We start from the raw sequence: 18,099 nt of genomic DNA on the forward strand, positions 1-18,099 counted from the left end.
TCAACATGCTTTCAATATCAAACCTTTTTAAAACATGGATAATAATTTTAATCATTCAAAACATGATATAAAATCATTGCCTCAATTTAATTATTAAAACCAATCATTTAAACATACTTTTATTTCATAAGTCATAATTCAATTCAACTTAATTCAAACATCACAAAATCATTCAAACATGCTTATTCAAACATGATATAAAATCATTGTCTTCAATCTAAGATCCTGATGAGTTAAGCATTAATGCAGTGATCTTGCTAGAAACTATGTTCATGGAACGATCCCTAAAACTCTATCGAAGATTCCACTTGTTACTTTGTAAGTATGACACATTCTAACTATATTGAATTTGCCTGGTGATTTTTGTAACAAATTTGTAACTGTTTGTGCTCAATCTCTATTGTTTAAAGACAACCACCATAAGAATATACTGTTCATGGTTGTATCTGAATTCTTTTTTCTTTGCAGATCACTTGTGGTGAACCGGATGACTGGTCCCATTCCGAAAGAAATTGGTCAAATTTCAACCCTGGAGGAGTTGTAAATATTTTTAACTGACTGTTCCTATGCCGTTGATGTTGGCTATCAATAGTCCTGATTTGATCCTTTATCTGTTTTTACATGGATTTACTCAGAATGTTGGAAGATAACCGACTAGGAGGTCCATTGCCTAAGAGCCTTGGAAATTTGAAAAGCTTGAGAAGAATGTGAGTTCATTTTCTTCAAAGCATTTTAGTCATTGGAATGTTTTTTTTACTAGAAATGAACCCATATCATATTTAACTTGGTTGGTTATGTGCAAAATGTTACTCCCTCTGTTTTTAAATACTTGCTCCATTTCTCCATGCACGGAGTCTTAGGAGAAATTGGAGAAAGTAATAAAATATTGAGGTAGTGAGGTTGGTGGAAGAATTAAAAATTGTAAAAAAACCAAAAGTAGTGGAGAGAATTGAAGGAGAAAGAATATGGAATTAATATTGTTGGGTCCACTTGGTAAGAGAAATTAATTAAATATTGTAAAAGCTTTTCAAATAAGGAAATGGAGCAACTATTTTAAAACGGCCGGAAAAAGAAACAGGATCAAGTATTTAAAAACAGAGGGAGTACATTTTATTAATTACGAGTAGTATTGAATTCTAGCCACCTAATGTACCTTGATCCTCGCTTAGCCAAAAACACTTCAAAAGAACCCTCAAGTAGCTTGATCAAAAACACCCTACAAATAAATATAACCTTAATTAATACTTCCTCCGTTATGTTAATATAACCTTAATTAATCACTATTCATCACTCTTGTTTGACCATATAATATGATTTATACGTCAAGCAAAATATAGTCATGTGGGATCTTGTTGGATTTGTCTCATAAAATACTTTCACAATATCAACTTTTTATAATTTTTACTCTTACACAATTATAGATGTTTAGCATATAAAATGTGCATAGGGATGCGTAATTTCCTTCTTGTTGCAATATTAATAGAACAGAGGAAGTATAATGTTAACAAATAATCACAAATAATCAAATTAAAACCTCCCAACTATATGTACATGAACTTTTTGAATTAATTCAACATAAACAATACTAAAATCTGATTTTATATAATGAAAGCTACTCATAATAATTTTTATATAAAGCTCCCATAATAATAATAATAATTGAATAAGAGAATAAGAAACCAAGGAGGAGTGGAAGGAGGCGGTGTTGGCAAGGGTGGTTGCTGGTGGTGGCAGCAGGTGGTGCCGGTGGTGGAAGATGGTGCATGGTGGTGGTGGTTGGCGCAAGAAGAAAAGAAAGAGAACAAGAAATTAATTAGAGAATTTGAGAGAGAATTATGAGAATTTTGTATGAGGTTTGATCATGAATCAAAGGGGTATTTATAGGCTAGTATGAGCATGAATTATGGTAGGAAAATGTAGGAAAAATTATGGTAAGTAGGGTTTAAGGGATTACTTGGAGAAGTGAGTAAAAGAATTAAGGAAAGTTTTGATATTAAGGTGATTGTGTATAATTGAATATGGACGGTATGTATGTCATGAAAAATATTAAGGAAATTGGAATTACTTGGGGGGTGATTGTGTATAATTGAATATGGAAGGTATGTATGTCATGAAAAATATTAAGGAAATTGGAATTACTTGGGGAATAATTAAGAAGAATGAATGGCAAGAAAATATGATGATTAGATATTTAAAAGATGTAGAATTAGAATTAAGAAAATAAGAGATTTTGGGAGATAATTAAAAATATAATTTTACCAAATAAATTCCCCCAAAATAATTCACGAGGGCCGAAAATATTGAGCTTACCATATCATTGCTCAAATTTTCGGATTCCTCTAGATGTATTTAGGAAGATTTTGCTCGATTTTTAAGGAATAAAATAATTGTATAAAAATATAGAATAAATAAATAATTAATTAATTAAATACCAATAAATAACCAATAAAAATCAGATTTTCCATTCATGGAAAATCCGAAATCCTAGCTAGTTATTAGGAAATTTTGGCCATAATAATTAATTAATTAAAATATTATTTTTGCTTTAATAAAAATATTAGAAATATGTAAATAATATAATCCGGTTTTTATAATAAGATAAATGGATAATAAATCTTATCCAAAATAATGATTAGTTTTCAAAATACTTTTGGCGCCAAAATTCATATATTACTTTGGCTCCAAATAATAAATTTACTAAAATACCCTTTTTAAAAATTAATTCCTAATTAATTGATTAGGAAAATACGGGGTATTATAACGCAGCGCAACCTCCAGTGATGCGCTCATGGGAGATTTAGAATTTAACGAACACACTGAATCGAATCTTACCATAATACCACGCGCATGAACATTAGTTGTGCTGCAAGGGGCAGCGCATCCAAACTACTTCCGCACAGGCGTGTGTGACCCTCTGTGATGTGCGCGCCACCTGTAGCGACAAAATGCTCAAAACCCTAAACGCATCCATTCCCTATAAACAGGGGCTTAATACGAAGCTTAAACACATAGAAATTAACCTGAAAAAACTAGCAGGAACTTTTGTGAACATGTGTACTATCAACCTTCTTGTCCTAAACACTCACCCCTCTTATTACTTGTCCTTACGGTGGAGGTTCTCAAACAAGAAGGAGTCCATAAGGGTTTTAAACGAAGATCTAGCAAAGAAAAGTGGTTAGTTTCCCGAACACTTAGATAAATTACCTTTCTTTTTATTGTTTAAATAACTTTAAATCAATTATTTAGTGTTGTTTGAACACTTTAAATAAACTTTTAATTTATTTATTTCACATAGCATTCTTGCGTTATTCAATGATTAGAATTGGAATAATTAATTGTTGTTTTATCACCTAAGCAAAGGCGAATCTTGTTTATTTATTGTTCCTTTTCACGAATTTGAATTAAATAAAGAATAACGACTTTGCAATGTAAGTCCTACGTGATTAATGCTTGTAAATAAAATCAACTAACTTAGTTTTAGGTATCATGTGCATATATTGTTTGGTGATGAAATTGTGAAAAAGGAAGAGTTAGTAGAGGCTGCACTAGGGCTAGAATAGCGATTGCCCCCTAAAGGAAGCGTTATTTTAGTACCCTTGCTCCCGAACTCATTTCTGGTACAAGTAGACCAATTTGGGAATGGGTAAACTTATGATCCGTGCTAAATATCCCTTGAACTCCACTTGGGAGAAAGGCATGAACGAAGTTTATGAGTTTTCAAAAAAACTCATTGGCGATTCCTTACTAGTTTCTTACAAAAATGCGTAATGATAAGATGAACTCTAATTCAAGTTCCCCAAACAGTCAGGAATTCAAATCCTAATACACCATAACAAGTGTATAGTCCTAGGCTTTTAAAGGGCCATGAGTATAAAGGAGAAGGATCCCCTACAATAGGCATACCCTCCTTACATTGGTGCACCTAATTCTGTGCACCATGGCGTATATAATTACTATTGATACTAATATGGGACAACTTTATGTATATTAAGATAATGGTGGCACGGAGATGAATAAGGCCCTAATAAGAAATATTTGAGGGTGTAGGGTCTTCTAACTACAGCAGTACAACCCCATGCAAAACGATGTCGTTTGATTCCACTCCTCCACTAACCACTGACCTCTAACCTTCATTAATCTCAGTAAGTTGTTTAGTGGATTGCTATATACCGCCGGCATTTTTTTTATTAAAATTCCAATAAAAGTAATGTGGGGATAAAATTAGCCTTATTCATCCGCACTTTACTTTCTCTCTCCTAAGTCCATTATGTCTCAAACCCAATAGTTAACCACCACAAAGCAACCACCATTGCCGCCACTACGACACTACCATGCCACCACAACAACAACGACCACCACCACCCACTGCACCATCACTTCCCACAACTACCACCACCCACTGCACCATCACCGCCCACAACAACCAAGAGGGAAGGTATCAGAATTTTTTGTGTTTCCAAACCACTAATAGCTACAGCAGGTCAGCATTCATCAACCATTAGGAAAACGACGACCCACCACCATCCCTTGTTGTATGGGAAGGTGGATTTTTAAATTCCGGCACCAGCACAATCGGCACTCAAAATCGGTCATCTAGGACGGTAATCGGTTTCCAAAGCCGGTTGACCACCGTGATCGGCGTCCAAAACCGTTTACCGTCCCAAGTGACCGGTTTTACACGCCGATTGACCATGGTTGACCGGCATGCAAAACCGATTACCGTGGTGTTTAATCGGTTTTGGGTGAGGCTCTACTTCATATCAACACAAGTAGCTGCGCATACATAAACAGTAGCTCATGAAGACAAGTATTTCTTAAAGAAGTGATTTATTAGGTGTATAAATAAGTTTATATCCAAAAGATGTATAAAAAATCTGGCTGCTCTTAATAATTTCTATTTGGGTCCAATTTAGTTCAATTGGGTCCAGTCCATAAATAATCCAATTAAAAGCCCAAGGTTCAAGGTTTAACTCTCCCATTGTGCTAAAGTCAAGGTCAGTCAACATGGCAAGCCCATTTGACCGAGGCCCACTTCTCCAAGTTATGCAAAGGTATAAAAGCCATCAATTGTACTACTTTACATTCATTCACATATAGCCTCAAGCAATTAATTCTCTTGCATAGTCATTTCTCTCCACACATTGTACTGACTTTAGCATTAAAGGGGCCTTCCTCGGCAACTCCCCCGAGGCTAGTTGACGTGTATTAGTTGTGTAGGAAACCCTCGGCCCAACATCACTTGGACCGAGCCTAGTCTTCACCACCTCTCAAGGACCTTCGGCAAGGTCCCATTATTTTCACCTGAAACAATCTATAATTCATTATAACAATAAACATATTTTTGCTTGTTCATGTTTTGTCAGAATGTTACTATTGTACTTCAACAAGGGAATTTTTAGTTGACTTGAACATTTTGAACACAATCAACGCCCAAATTGGGTTGCTATCTAAATTAGTATATAAGGGTTTTTGTTGAGAATTTCTAAAGCAATTGTGTTGCTTATTCCAATTCAATGTTTCAGTCCATAAATAAGTATCAATCATTTTATCGTCGACTATGAACACCAGGCATTTTCTTAAAACAAATTGGAGGTAAACACCACTGTTATACCAATTCATTACCTCTGATCGCCGCCGCCTCCAGGTCCGACGCTTTTTTCTTCTCCGACGTACAGCTGCTGTTGTGGTGGGAAGTGCTTGTTGTGGCCCTTGTGGGTGATGAGAGAGAATAAAATAAAAGAGAAAGAGGAAGATGGGTGGGGGTATAAGTAGGCTATTGATGTCCATTCACTTTTAATGTTGGTGATTTGATAAAAATTGTTGGCGGTATTTAACAGCCCCCATTGCTTAACCGTCCTTACCACCCATATATATACATAAAAAAATAAAAAAAATAAAACCATTTTGAATCGTCTTCTCTTTCCTCGCCCATTTCTCTACATTTTCTCTCTACATCCATTTATCTGCCATTTTCTCTCTCTTAAAAAACTTTAACTGCAACATTGTTTTAAAATTATCAAAATAAATTATTTATTCACTTTGTGTTTCTCTGAACTCACAAAAAAAATAAAAAAAAAAAAAATAAAAAAAAACAGAGAGAGAAAGTGATAATCATTTTAATATCTAAGTTTTGTTTAAGCTTTACTTTAATCAATTTCTGATGTAATAAAAGCTATGAATTGAAGTAATTGCTTGAATGTGAATGTAACGGTCACGTTGTCACAAGTCATTATCATATGGCTGTCTCAATTACGACACTTTTGTAAATATGGGGGAGTCCTCACTTGATCGTTATCATAAACAAAAATCGTTTATTTAATACGGAGTACTATTTTAATCTGTATTTAAATTAATTAACTATCTCAATTAACATGATACTATTGTAAATAAATCAACATTTGTGGATCTTAGGATCTACATTCAATTTGATAAAAGTTGTTGACATAAATACCACTAGATAAACATTGTTTTATTTATTGTGAAAATCAACTTGTATTTTCTCTTTAAATATTAGCCTTATTTAAAATTTACCTGTAAAAGGTAATCAAAACCCCCAATCATCCATTACATTCCTCCAAACCTTTCCTTAAAAAAAAACTGCTCTCTATTCTTTCTCTCTCCTCTTTTCACACTCTCATTCTCTGTTTCTCACCTTCTCTGTTTCTTCTCCCTCATAAATCTTCATTTCAATGGTTACTTTGTAAACTAAATTCAATTATTAATATGCTGCCTTCATTTTCTACTTCTTTAATTTTCTTCCTTTTCTTCAATTTCTTCGTAATTCTTGGAATCGACGCTCAACTTATCCCTCCAAATGAAGGTAACACTATAATTTTACATATTTATACTGCGTATCATGCGAATTTCCAGTTTATTATGTAAATATAGTTGTTGTTGTTGTTTTTTTTTTTTTTTTTCGGGAAAATGATTTGTGAATGTTTCGTCAATTATTGATTCATTTTTCGACTTATTTACATCATTAATTGATTATTCGTTTTTTTTTTTTTTTACAATAATTGATTATTTTGTTCTTTTTGTTTTTAATTACAGTAATATTGAGTAGACTGGGCCATTTATGTCGTTTTTTTATTATTTGGTTGTACCACATTCGCATAATCTCATTTTAACTGCTGACAATTGACACCCATGAAAAATTAGTAGTACTTTTTGGATTTTCCCAATAATTCTATTGTTAGAATTTCTAAATTAATTTTTGTTACAGTATTAATCACATCTTATTATATGAGTTATGAATGTAACGTGAATAATTCTATTGAACTTAAACTTAATTAATAATGTTATGGGTTCCACTTGCTTTAGTACCTCGGGTTTGGTGATTGATACATCAGGCACATACGGCGGATCTTTATTATTTGCAACTTTTTTGAGATATTATTTGTATTAAAAGGTAGTATATACTTCCTCCGTTTTTATTTCACTGACGTGTTTGATTTAGGCACATATATTAAGTAGTTTAGTATTAAGAGAAATACGTAAAATATGGGATCAAATTGCGTCTATATCTTTTTGTAATTTTTTTTTTTTGATTCATATGAGCCACAAGGGCGGGTACAACGGGGGGCGGGGGAAATTCTAGCATATGCTGGGGGCAAGGATCGATCCCGTAACCTCGAGATTACGAGATGGGAGTGCTACCATCAAGCCAACTCCACATCCTTTTTTTGTAATTATTTTACATGGACCAAAAAATGTTGTGTCATCACAATCGTTCTTTCAAAGAAAGGGAATGAATGAAATAAAAGTAGAGGAAGATTCTTTTGACTCATTTGTCGACTCTTTCACAAGATAGAAAAGCTACTTAAGTAAGTCCACGTTATAGACGGCTAAAATTTCAATTCTAATGTCATACTAGTCTTGTTAAAATCAAATTTAGTATCAATCTTGATAACAATTTTGGTACGACATTTAACATAGATAGTGACTTCAAACAATAATTACTTTTTACAAAGTACATATTATTTTTCTCGACTATCAATTTGTTTTTGCTTTTTTTTTTTTTAATGTTACGTTGTTACATAAAATAAGCTTCCTCATAAAACAAATTTGAACCTATTATGTGGACGGGAATTGATTGAGTAATACTCCCTCTATTTCATATTGCAAAGTATATTTAAATTTTATTACGGGAATTTAGGAGGTTGTAAATTCCTTAAAATTGTTTGATTGAGTAATACTTCCTTCGTGAGATCCAATTTTGTGATTAATCTCTATGGTTCTCTATAGACGTACTTGTAGTAAAAATAGTAGTTACGTTGTACGGAGTATAAAATCATTTCATATAATATTTGGAGAATAAATTGCTTTATTGTTAGCTTTAATTAAAGTTTAGGGACTTTGGACAAGTCAATGCAAATTTGAGCTTTTTTAGATTACAAAGACAGCTTACTATTACACCTACACCGTCGCAAACCGTGTGCATTTAAAGTTTTTACTCCTTGTTTAGTACATTCTTTGAATATGTTGAATATTGTGGGGTATTGTATGAATGCAAGTAGTGAAAATACTTGCTAAGACATATCACAACATGACAATAACATGGCATCCTAAGTCTTGATAAATTTTATCTATTGTATAATCTAGTCATAATATATGAATATATTTATGGAAATAAAATTAAAAAATATGTATGTGGTCCAAAATTCTAAATGACTGAACAATTCGTTGACAGTATGAGCAATAACTTTAGAGTTTAGAGTATCTATTTCATGCATCAATAACTAAATTACATTAATTTGAGTAACTTGATTTACAAAAACATCTCCCGACAATAGGCTAGGGAGGATGACATAATTAGTAGAAATTAGGAAACAAATTTGTATCATATTACTTATTACATAAGAATATGTCAACAATGAAAGAGGGGGCAATTAATTATTTGATGTTTATATTATACTAGCCTTCTGCCCTTGTAGGGCAATCTCAAAGGGAGGGAGTATTGCCAAACTCGAACAATGAGATTTTTCTTGGGGAAACTTGATTGTATGATTTGGAATGTTACTTTGTATAATTGTATTTGTTATATTTGGCATGTAATATTGGAGATTTATTATTTAATATATCTTGCTTATGTAATGTGATAATGAGTTTTGGAATGTAAAAAACAATTAGGTTTGGGCTTTGATGTTAAAATTCATATGTTAGACACCAATCCTTATAGAATAGAGATTTATTCTATAATGATGTCTAGTAAGTTTGGGAAAATAGTTATAGTTTTTGTTGTGCTAGAAAAAATCACTAATCGATATGGAGTCTTAAAAAAGAGTTGCTGCAATATTAACGGATTTAGTAAAATTGCTACATAATTTAGATAAGTGCATGGTTTAGTGGTTGGCGGTTGCTTTGGTGGGGCTAACATGGAAGTTTAGGGGACGAGTTGTCATTGAGTTGATTTTGGAGAAAGGTGGATGATGGACTGATTTGGTGAGGCTAATGTGGAGGTTTAGGAGACGAGTTTTCATTGAGTTGAATTCGGAGAAAGGTGGATGATGGACTAGGGCTGTGGTGGAAATTGGAATATAAATGACAACACCATAAAAAAGTACAGGTTAGTACTTTGGATGATTTTTAATCCCATACAATCATATTTGATACTAAAATTTGTCAAACATATTGTCTCCTTGCTCTTCAGTGTCAAGAGTAACATATTTCTAATACTTCGTATAAGTTACCCTTTCTAATATATAAGCTAGGCTTAGACAAAACAATTAAATCAGTAATGTGATGTGAAGTTCATGTTAAAATCATCCTCCAACTAGATTTACCTTAATGTTGCGGATGAAGGGAAAAACATGTACAAGGAAAAGACTATCAATTTTTACAGACTGTGACAATTAAACTACCAGTAGTTTTTTTCTTTTATGAAGTCGAATTTTCACATATGGTTTTTAGTTTTGTAAACTTTTAATTACCAGATCTATTAATCGAAGTTTAATTTTTTCATGAAAGCTCTGAAGTTGTTTGTATCCCTTTGGATTAGGGCTTTGGTTTTGTTGTTGTTTGACTGTTTCACTTGTGGGTTGGCAGTGAAAGCCCTGAAAATAATATCAGACAAATTAGAGATCCAGTCAATTCCTGCAGTACAGACATATTGGAAGGTCACTGACAAATCCTGCAATGATGGGGGTCGAAGCTTCAATAGAAATTTTGGCGTCAATATTTTTACCAACGTTACTTGTGATTGTACATTTAACAGTGGCACTGTTTGCCATGTCACGAATATGTATGTTCTTCATTTACATCTTATTTGTCTCCATTTTCAGATTAGTTTATCTATAGCCTCTTCCTTCATTATCATATATACATTTTATATGTTACTTTTCGTATTTATAATAGACTTCTCTTCAATGTACATTATTTTAGGAGATGATGATATGCTGTAAGGAGCACTTCCTAGTTCATAACTTGGGTTGATTGGGTTGGTAGATCATATTGTATTTCAGTCCTTGATAAATTTGGGTTTGGAAACTTGTGAGAGGATGGATGGGGAATTGAATGGCTCCTTTTTGGTTTCCACTTCGTATTAGATCTCTAAATTTGCCATTGAAATGTATATACAAAGTACAGGATTTCAAAAACTACCTTTTAGAATTATGGTTTTAAAAGTCACCATGTTTAAGGAATTCTTTGCTTATACTGCCAATGCCAAATTTTTAGCTCTTTAAGGTGGGTAATATCGTAGTTTCTTACAATATAATTTGATTCAAGTCTAAGAATACACACATCTGAACTGCGAATTTGACTTGAAATTGTTTTTATTTTTTGAAACCGGGCTTGAAATTGTTAAATGGAGCATGGAGGTTGTGAAATGTGCTGTTGTATTGTTAGATCCTTTGTTTCATTATATAGTTAACACCACTCAAAGCATCCTCAAAGATTAGTGGTGTCATCGAATATAGTTAATCTGAACTGCTCTTTACCAAACATGAGAAATATTGTTTTTATTGGCCAAAATGCTAATTTGATGCCATACTGCTCCTAATTAAACAGTGACAAAATCAAAGCTGTCCCACTATCCATTTTTCTGTTGTCTGCAATTTCATGGGCTGTATGTTGTACTGGCTATGCTTTTATGGTGAATACATGTGCATTGGTTTGGCCTTTTGATTCTGTGTTGTAATGAGATTTTTTTTTCTTCTTTTTGCAGCCAATTGAAGGGTCTGAATCTTACTGGATACTTGCCTGAAGAATTTGGGAACCTTACTCAGCTGCAAGAAATGTAAGTAGGATGCTCTTTTGCAGTGAAAAGTAGCTAAATTATCTGTTCTTTTATGACTCTCTTCATTTATATTTGATGCTTCAATTATCAATATTTAGCATTGAAGATCCTGATGAGTTAAGCATTAATGCAGTGATCTTGCTAGAAACTATGTTCATGGAACGATCCCTAAAACTCTATCGAAGATTCCACTTGTTACTTTGTAAGTATGACACATTCTAACTATATTGAATTTGCCTGGTGATTTTTGTAACAAATTTGTAACTGTTTGTGCTCAATCTCTATTGTTTAAAGACAACCACCATAAGAATATACTGTTCATGGTTGTATCTGAATTCTTTTTTCTTTGCAGATCACTTGTGGTGAACCGGATGACTGGTCCCATTCCGAAAGAAATTGGTCAAATTTCAACCCTGGAGGAGTTGTAAATATTTTTAACTGACTGTTCCTATGCCGTTGATGTTGGCTATCAATAGTCCTGATTTGATCCTTTATCTGTTTTTACATGGATTTACTCAGAATGTTGGAAGATAACCGACTAGGAGGTCCATTGCCTAAGAGCCTTGGAAATTTGAAAAGCTTGAGAAGAATGTGAGTTCATTTTCTTCAAAGCATTTTAGTCATTGGAATGTTTTTTTTACTAGAAATGAACCCATATCATATTTAACTTGGTTGGTTATGTGCAAAATGTTACTCCCTCTGTTTTTAAATACTTGCTCCATTTCTCCATGCACGGAGTCTTAGGAGAAATTGGAGAAAGTAATAAAATATTGAGGTAGTGAGGTTGGTGGAAGAATTAAAAATTGTAAAAAACCAAAAGTAGTGGAGAGAATTGAAGGAGAAAGAATATGGAATTAATATTGTTGGGTCCACTTGGTAAGAGAAATTAATTAAATATTGTAAAAGCTTTTCAAATAAGGAAATGGAGCAACTATTTTAAAACGGCCGGAAAAAGAACCAGGATCAAGTATTTAAAAACAGAGGGAGTACATTTTATTAATTACGAGTAGTATTGAATTTTACTTGTCTTCAATCTATGATTTTAAGCTGCTAGTGTTAAAGTTCCTTTGTTCTCCACTTCTGTGATCTCCCTCGTTGAAGAAAGAATAGAGTATATACCACCTTATAAGCTAGAGGAGTACCACCAACAGGTTTTAGTTTGGAACCTCCTTTGGGTTTATAAATGAATCAAACTCTCCTCATATTTTTTTTAGCATGTTGTATTCGTGATATTAGATTTTTATAGTTTGATATTCGTATCACTGTTTACTTAGCGCATTTAACACACTTTTTCTTTTCTGTAGGGTGCTTGCTGCAAATTTTTTTAATGGAACAATTCCCGAAACATTTGTCAATTTGAAGAACCTCACTGAATTGTATGTTCCAACTCCATATGTGAAGTTTAATCAAGCTACACTTCTGTTTGCTAAACTATTACTGTGTTCTACTTGCAGAAGACTTACTGGGAATTTGATCACTGGGAAGATACCTGATTTTCTTGGTACTTTAACCAACCTTAACGCATTGTGAGTGTACTAGTTTTGATTTAACCACATTATATCTGGTAGAAATATTATTTCCTGGCCACAACCAATATTCAGCTTGTATATTTTATTTAATGTAGTGTTTTATAAATCTTACAGTGATATTCAGGGAACGTCTTTGGAGGGGTCGATTCCGTCTACCTTTTCCAGTTTGAAAAATTTGACAATTTTGTGAGTGGCCTATTACTTCAAGTGTGCATGATAGGCTCACATGGCTAACTTTGGTTGAAGAAACTGTCAATTCAGTCTATTGTATATATAAAGAAAATATATACTAGTGTATAAATTAGGCCACTAATTAGTGAAGTTGGAAACAGCATACCAAGCATTAGTTTTTGATAAATCTTTGATTGTTTTCTAATTTTCAGGAGAATTTCTGATCTAAATGCAAGAAGTATCACTTTCCCAAACCTGACAATTATGGAAAATTTACAGTATCTGTGAGTTATTTTATATATTTTATTTTATTTTATTGTTTCAGCAGAAATTTGGCATGTTTTTAGATGTTAATTTACTGATTCTTTTATTAAATTGTGTACAGGGTACTCCGAAACTGCTCAATTACTGGTCCAATCCCCGATTTCATTGGAAACTTACCAAATTTGAAACTTCTGTGAGTTCTCGCATCTATCTGCCATAATTTAGAGCTTACAACTTGTACAAAGAACACTGCGTTGTAAATTGTAAAGTGTGTGGCCTATAGGTATTATATATAATGATTGAAATGTAATTATATCTTATTTGTAGAGACCTGAGCTACAACCAGTTGAGTGGTCAAATTCCCGAATCAATGCAGAATTTACAAAAACTTGGATATCTGTAAGTCAAAATACATTCATTTTGGATCATCCATTTTAACTACTACATTAGGTTGAGCTTCAAATCATATTTTCGACGTAGGTTCCTTACGAACAACTCATTTTCTGGACCGTTGCCAGGTTGGATATTGTATAGCAGGCAAAACTAGTAAGGTTTTTTGGTTTTTGATTTTTAAAATTTTTCTATTGTCTTTCTTCTTTTATAGCTTATTGTTTATAGCAGTGCTTTTTTCTGAAAATCATAAATCTTATAATTCCAATCTTATTGTTGCAGCGATGTGTCTTATAACAATTTCACTGGTTCATCTCCAGCTAGTTGTCAGCAGTCAAATGTGTAAGATCATCTGCAATACTTTGCTGCTTTTTCTATTAAGCTTTTTGCCTAACTATATGATCCCATTTTTTATTAATCAATTATGAAACAGGAATCTTGTCGCCAGCTATTCGTCTGCAAAGACCAACAAGTAAGCTCTGTTTACTACTGATTCTTCATATATTGAACCTTAAAAAGTCATCAATGCTCACATAAATTTGAGTCATTATGAAAGTACATTGTGATTTTGCAGAGTAAGTTGGTGCTTGAGGAGGGACCTTCCTTGCTCCAATAAGCCCCAATGTAAGAATCTACTAGATTTTTGTAGATTGTAACTGTAAACGCGATCTTTTTGACATGAATATTTTATATCTTGCTATTAGTTTACCCTAGTATTTCTTACTATTATCATAAAAAAACTAGAAAGAAGAACAATTTATTCTAGCACTCTCGTCATGCTCTCATGTTTCTACAGATTATTCTATGTCTATCAATTGTGGTGGAAACAAGATGAGTTTCCGAGGGAATGAATACGACGAGGACAGTACTCCTGGAGGCCCTTCCACTTTCTTCGCAAGTGGAGAAAAGTGGGCTTATAGTAGCACAGGATCTTTTCTTTATGATGACAAAGCCAGCTTCTTGGCAATGGAAACATCCAACCCTAATGTGACGGGTATTTATCAAACAGCTCGTCTGGCACCTTTATCACTTAAATATTATGGCCTTTGCTTGATACCAGGAAGTTACAACGTGAAGCTTCACTTTGCCGAGATAATGTTTGCTGATGACCGAACTTTTGACAACATTGGCAGGCGCTTCTTTGATGTAGCAATACAGGTGATTCAACAAAATTTCCTATCCTCCCCCCCCCCCCCCCCAATTATATATATATATATATATATATACTTCATATTTAGTATAAGTTTGTCTTCTTGTTTATATTGGTTTGACAGGGGAATATAAAGCTGAAAGACTTCAATATCGAGGCTGAAGCTGGAGGGGCTGGAAAGGAGATAACCAAGGCCTTTGATGTCTTTGTCAATGGGACCACCCTTGAGATCTTCTTATACTGGTCTGGAAGAGGAACAACAGGGTCTCCTGACAGAGGTGTATATGGACCTCTTATATCTGGGATTACAGTGACGCCCAGTGAGTCAACGTCGTATTACTAAGCACTGTTTTATCGTACTTCATTTGTGTGGCTTAAATTATCTGTAAATTTGAACGTATCACTTTCTTTGTAGATTTCAAAGTCAAAAAAGGATTGTCTGTTGGAGCCATTGTTGGAATTGTGCTTGCTTCATGTGCCATTTTTTTATCTATCCTGGTAATTCTATGGATGAAGAGTTGCTTTGGTGGAAAAAGCCAGGAAAATGAAGGTAATCATGTGTTTTATTCTGCTCCAAATTGGCCATTTACTTGTGATGGCAGTATTGAACATCGGGACTATAAACTTATTATAAATTTGTTGTAATTTCCTTCGAAAAAAAAAAAATTGTTGTTGTAATTTCTTATAAAGATTTTACCACTTATTTTACAGCTTAATGATAATAAAGTTTGGAATGTATTACCACTAATTGGGTATGTCTTATCTAATGTAAATATGGCAGAACTCCGAAGGCTAGGTACGGGATATTTTACTTTGAGGCAGATTAAAGCAGCTACCAATGACTTTGATCTCAGAAACAAAATTGGTGAAGGAGGTTTTGGGCCTGTATTCAAGGTAATTATGGTTCATAGTTTTCTTACCTTTGTTTTGTGTTTAAAGAAACAGACGCATGTAACAAGCATGTCTTGGCATTCATTCTTAATTTTTACTATTGAGATTTTCTAATATTAATTTTGTTTTTGTTAGGGTGTACTACCAGATGGTAAAGTGATTGCCGTCAAGCAGCTTTCTTCCAAATCAAAGCAAGGAAATCGCGAATTTGTCAATGAGATAGGCATGATCTCTGCTTTACAACACCCAAATTTAGTGAAGCTTTATGGGTGTTGTATTGAAGGAAAAGAGCTATTGCTTGTATATGAATACATGGAAAACAACTCCCTTGCCCGTGCACTGTTTGGCAAGTGCCTTTTTTAGCATCTTGTATTAAGTTGCTTCTTTTACTAGAAAGCTTGATTTCTATCCAATCTATGCCCTTTTTAAATTTTATTGCCAACTTTCTAGGTAAAGAGAATCAGAAGTTGCACTTGGACTGGCAAACAAGAATGAGGATATGCTTGGGAATCACAAGAGGATTAGCATACCTTCATGAGGAGTCAAGACTCAAGATTGTTCACCGGGACATTAAGGCAACAAATGTGTTGCTTGATAAGGCCTTGAACGCTAAAATTTCAGACTTTGGTCTGGCTAAACTTGATGAAGATGAGAATACGCATATTAGCACTAGAATTGCTGGAACAATGTGAGTCAAATACTTCTTCTTAACAAAAGAAACATTAGGTTTCATATGTAGGATCTGGACCTAATATTATTATTTTCCATATATCTAGAACCATGAAGAAGTTACTTTCACGAACAAGTTTACAAAAACGGAAGAGAAATGATATCCTATTTTGATGTATACTGCCTTTCTCAAATGCACAAATAGAGTAACACCACACCACTAAAAGTCCTTTGCTTGAAAAAAAAAATGGAAATTTAGCATTCTCATTTTCCTTCGTTTGGTTTTACCTTTCTTGGGTTGAAAATTGTTTTTAGGTGGAAACAGATTTTACAGAAATAAGTATTCATCTCAATTTTATGTACCATCCTTGCTTCCCATATCCATTCTTTCTTTCTTCAATTTTTCTAGCATGAAACCATACCAGAGTTAAGGTGTTTTGATGTTTAGCGTCTGCTACAATTTTTTTTCCAATGAAATGTTTGTTTAAACTGCTTTCCTTTAAACCAAACATACCTACCTTAATTTATCTTAGTGGTATAGCCTATAGAGAATTAAGAAACAGTGGAATTGTAGATAGAATTCAAATTAAATGATTTTATATCTTTTTTTTGTACTCTGTATAATAACATTAATTATCAGTGAGTCTGTTCATTTTCATACTGCAACTCTGTGTATTGTTAAAAAAAAAACTAAATATTGTTGATATTGAAGCATAATGTTCTGCAAGAAGGTTATAAAGTTTTTTTTTATCATGCAGTTTAAAATTTTAATACTTCGTAATAATTTTTTTGCGAATCAATTCTTATCTTTCATACTTTCTTCAGAGGTTATATGGCCCCTGAATACGCAATGAGAGGCTATCTCACAGATAAGGCAGATGTGTACAGTTTCGGGGTTGTCACACTTGAAATTGTGAGTGGAACTAGCAACACAAGTTATAGGCCGAAGGAAGAGTTTGTTTATCTTCTTGATTGGGTAATAAACAGCTTCTATGTACAATCTACTTTTCATGTCTAATTATATGTTATGTAAAGATTTTTAGTGTATTTCTGCTTTAGGCTATTCTTTTAACTTGTTATCCATCTGGGATTTTGAAGGCCTATGTTTTACAAGAGCAAGGAAACCTCTTGGAGCTTGTGGATCCAACTCTAGGCTCGAGTTACTCCAAAGATGAAGCATTGAGATTGCTGAACATAGCTCTTCTGTGTACCAATCCATCTCCTAGTCTTAGACCCTCAATGTCTTCAGTTGCAAGTATGATTGAAGGCCAAATCCCTGTCCAAGCACCAATTGTCAAACGTACAGGGACGAATGATGAATTAAGGTTTAAGGCTTTGGAGAGACTGTCACAAGACAGTCAAACTCATGTTTCAGGGAGCTCGATGTCTAGCCAAGTGCAGAGCATGTCCATAGATGGGCCATGGACGGATACTTCGATTTCTATGCAAAGCAAGGAGATTAGTGAAAAATCACCCTCAAGATCAAGGTTGCTTCCTGATGATGTAAAGCCGGAGTAACATGACCAATTGTTAGTATAAACCCTAATTTGCTAGTGTCAAGGTTTAGTTAATGTCGTTACTAGAGTTTTTATTACATAAAACAAGGAAATTATCTGTGCTATTATTTACCAAGAAATAAAAAAACAGCTACAATAAGTAGCAATTCCTTATTATACAGCTATTGTATAATTATGAATTTTCAATCTATAAAAATTATCCAATTAAGCTATTACTTGAACACAAGATATTTTGTTAGTCCAGTCCGACCCAAATGTTAAATCACCTCTATGACAGTGTCA

At 33.5% G+C, this 18,099-nt stretch overlaps 1 protein-coding gene and 1 long non-coding RNA gene across 3 annotated transcripts; both read left to right on the forward strand.

Moving 5' to 3' along the window:
• Positions 1-241: 241 nt before the first annotated feature.
• Positions 242-731, forward strand: LOC110702745. The gene is made up of 3 exons (XR_002507562.1): positions 242-318; positions 469-540; positions 636-731. It is a non-coding gene; the product is annotated as an uncharacterized LOC110702745 (long non-coding RNA).
• A 5,672-nt stretch (positions 732-6,403) lies between these two features.
• Positions 6,404-17,973, forward strand: LOC110702788 (probable LRR receptor-like serine/threonine-protein kinase At1g53430). Of its 2 annotated transcripts, XM_021880534.1 has the most exons (24): positions 6,404-6,820; positions 10,045-10,240; positions 11,165-11,236; positions 11,370-11,438; positions 11,589-11,660; positions 11,756-11,827; positions 12,541-12,612; positions 12,691-12,762; positions 12,880-12,951; positions 13,149-13,220; positions 13,322-13,393; positions 13,528-13,599; positions 13,681-13,746; positions 13,873-13,932; positions 14,024-14,062; positions 14,165-14,214; positions 14,387-14,748; positions 14,865-15,060; positions 15,156-15,290; positions 15,522-15,634; positions 15,767-15,977; positions 16,082-16,319; positions 17,126-17,276; positions 17,399-17,973. In XM_021880534.1, the coding sequence occupies exons 1-24, from the start codon at positions 6,724-6,726 to the stop codon at positions 17,816-17,818; spliced, it is 3,051 nt and encodes a 1,016-aa protein (XP_021736226.1). In that variant the 5' UTR covers positions 6,404-6,723; the 3' UTR covers positions 17,819-17,973. The 2 variants fall into 2 exon arrangements, with proteins under 2 accessions (XP_021736226.1, XP_021736227.1); XM_021880535.1 differs by lacking the exons at positions 6,404-6,820; positions 10,045-10,240; positions 11,165-11,236 and having other exon boundaries at positions 11,589-11,635.
• Positions 17,974-18,099: the final 126 nt, after the last annotated feature.

This window comes from Chenopodium quinoa, unplaced genomic scaffold, assembly GCF_001683475.1.
Source record: "Chenopodium quinoa cultivar QQ74 unplaced genomic scaffold, ASM168347v1, whole genome shotgun sequence".
NCBI lineage: Eukaryota > Viridiplantae > Streptophyta > Magnoliopsida > Caryophyllales > Amaranthaceae > Chenopodium > Chenopodium quinoa.

Excerpts from the sequence above, each read along its gene's own strand:
- LOC110702788 (XM_021880534.1), top strand. The coding sequence starts at position 6,724 with ATGCTGCCTTCATTTTCTACTTCTTTAATTTTCTTCCTTTTCTTCAAT. Across the intron at positions 15,061-15,155 it reads TGGGATTACAGTGACGCCCA|ATTTCAAAGTCAAAAAAGGA; the intron begins GTGAGTCAACGT and ends CTTTCTTTGTAG. Across the intron at positions 15,291-15,521 it reads AAAAAGCCAGGAAAATGAAG|AACTCCGAAGGCTAGGTACG; the intron begins GTAATCATGTGT and ends TAAATATGGCAG.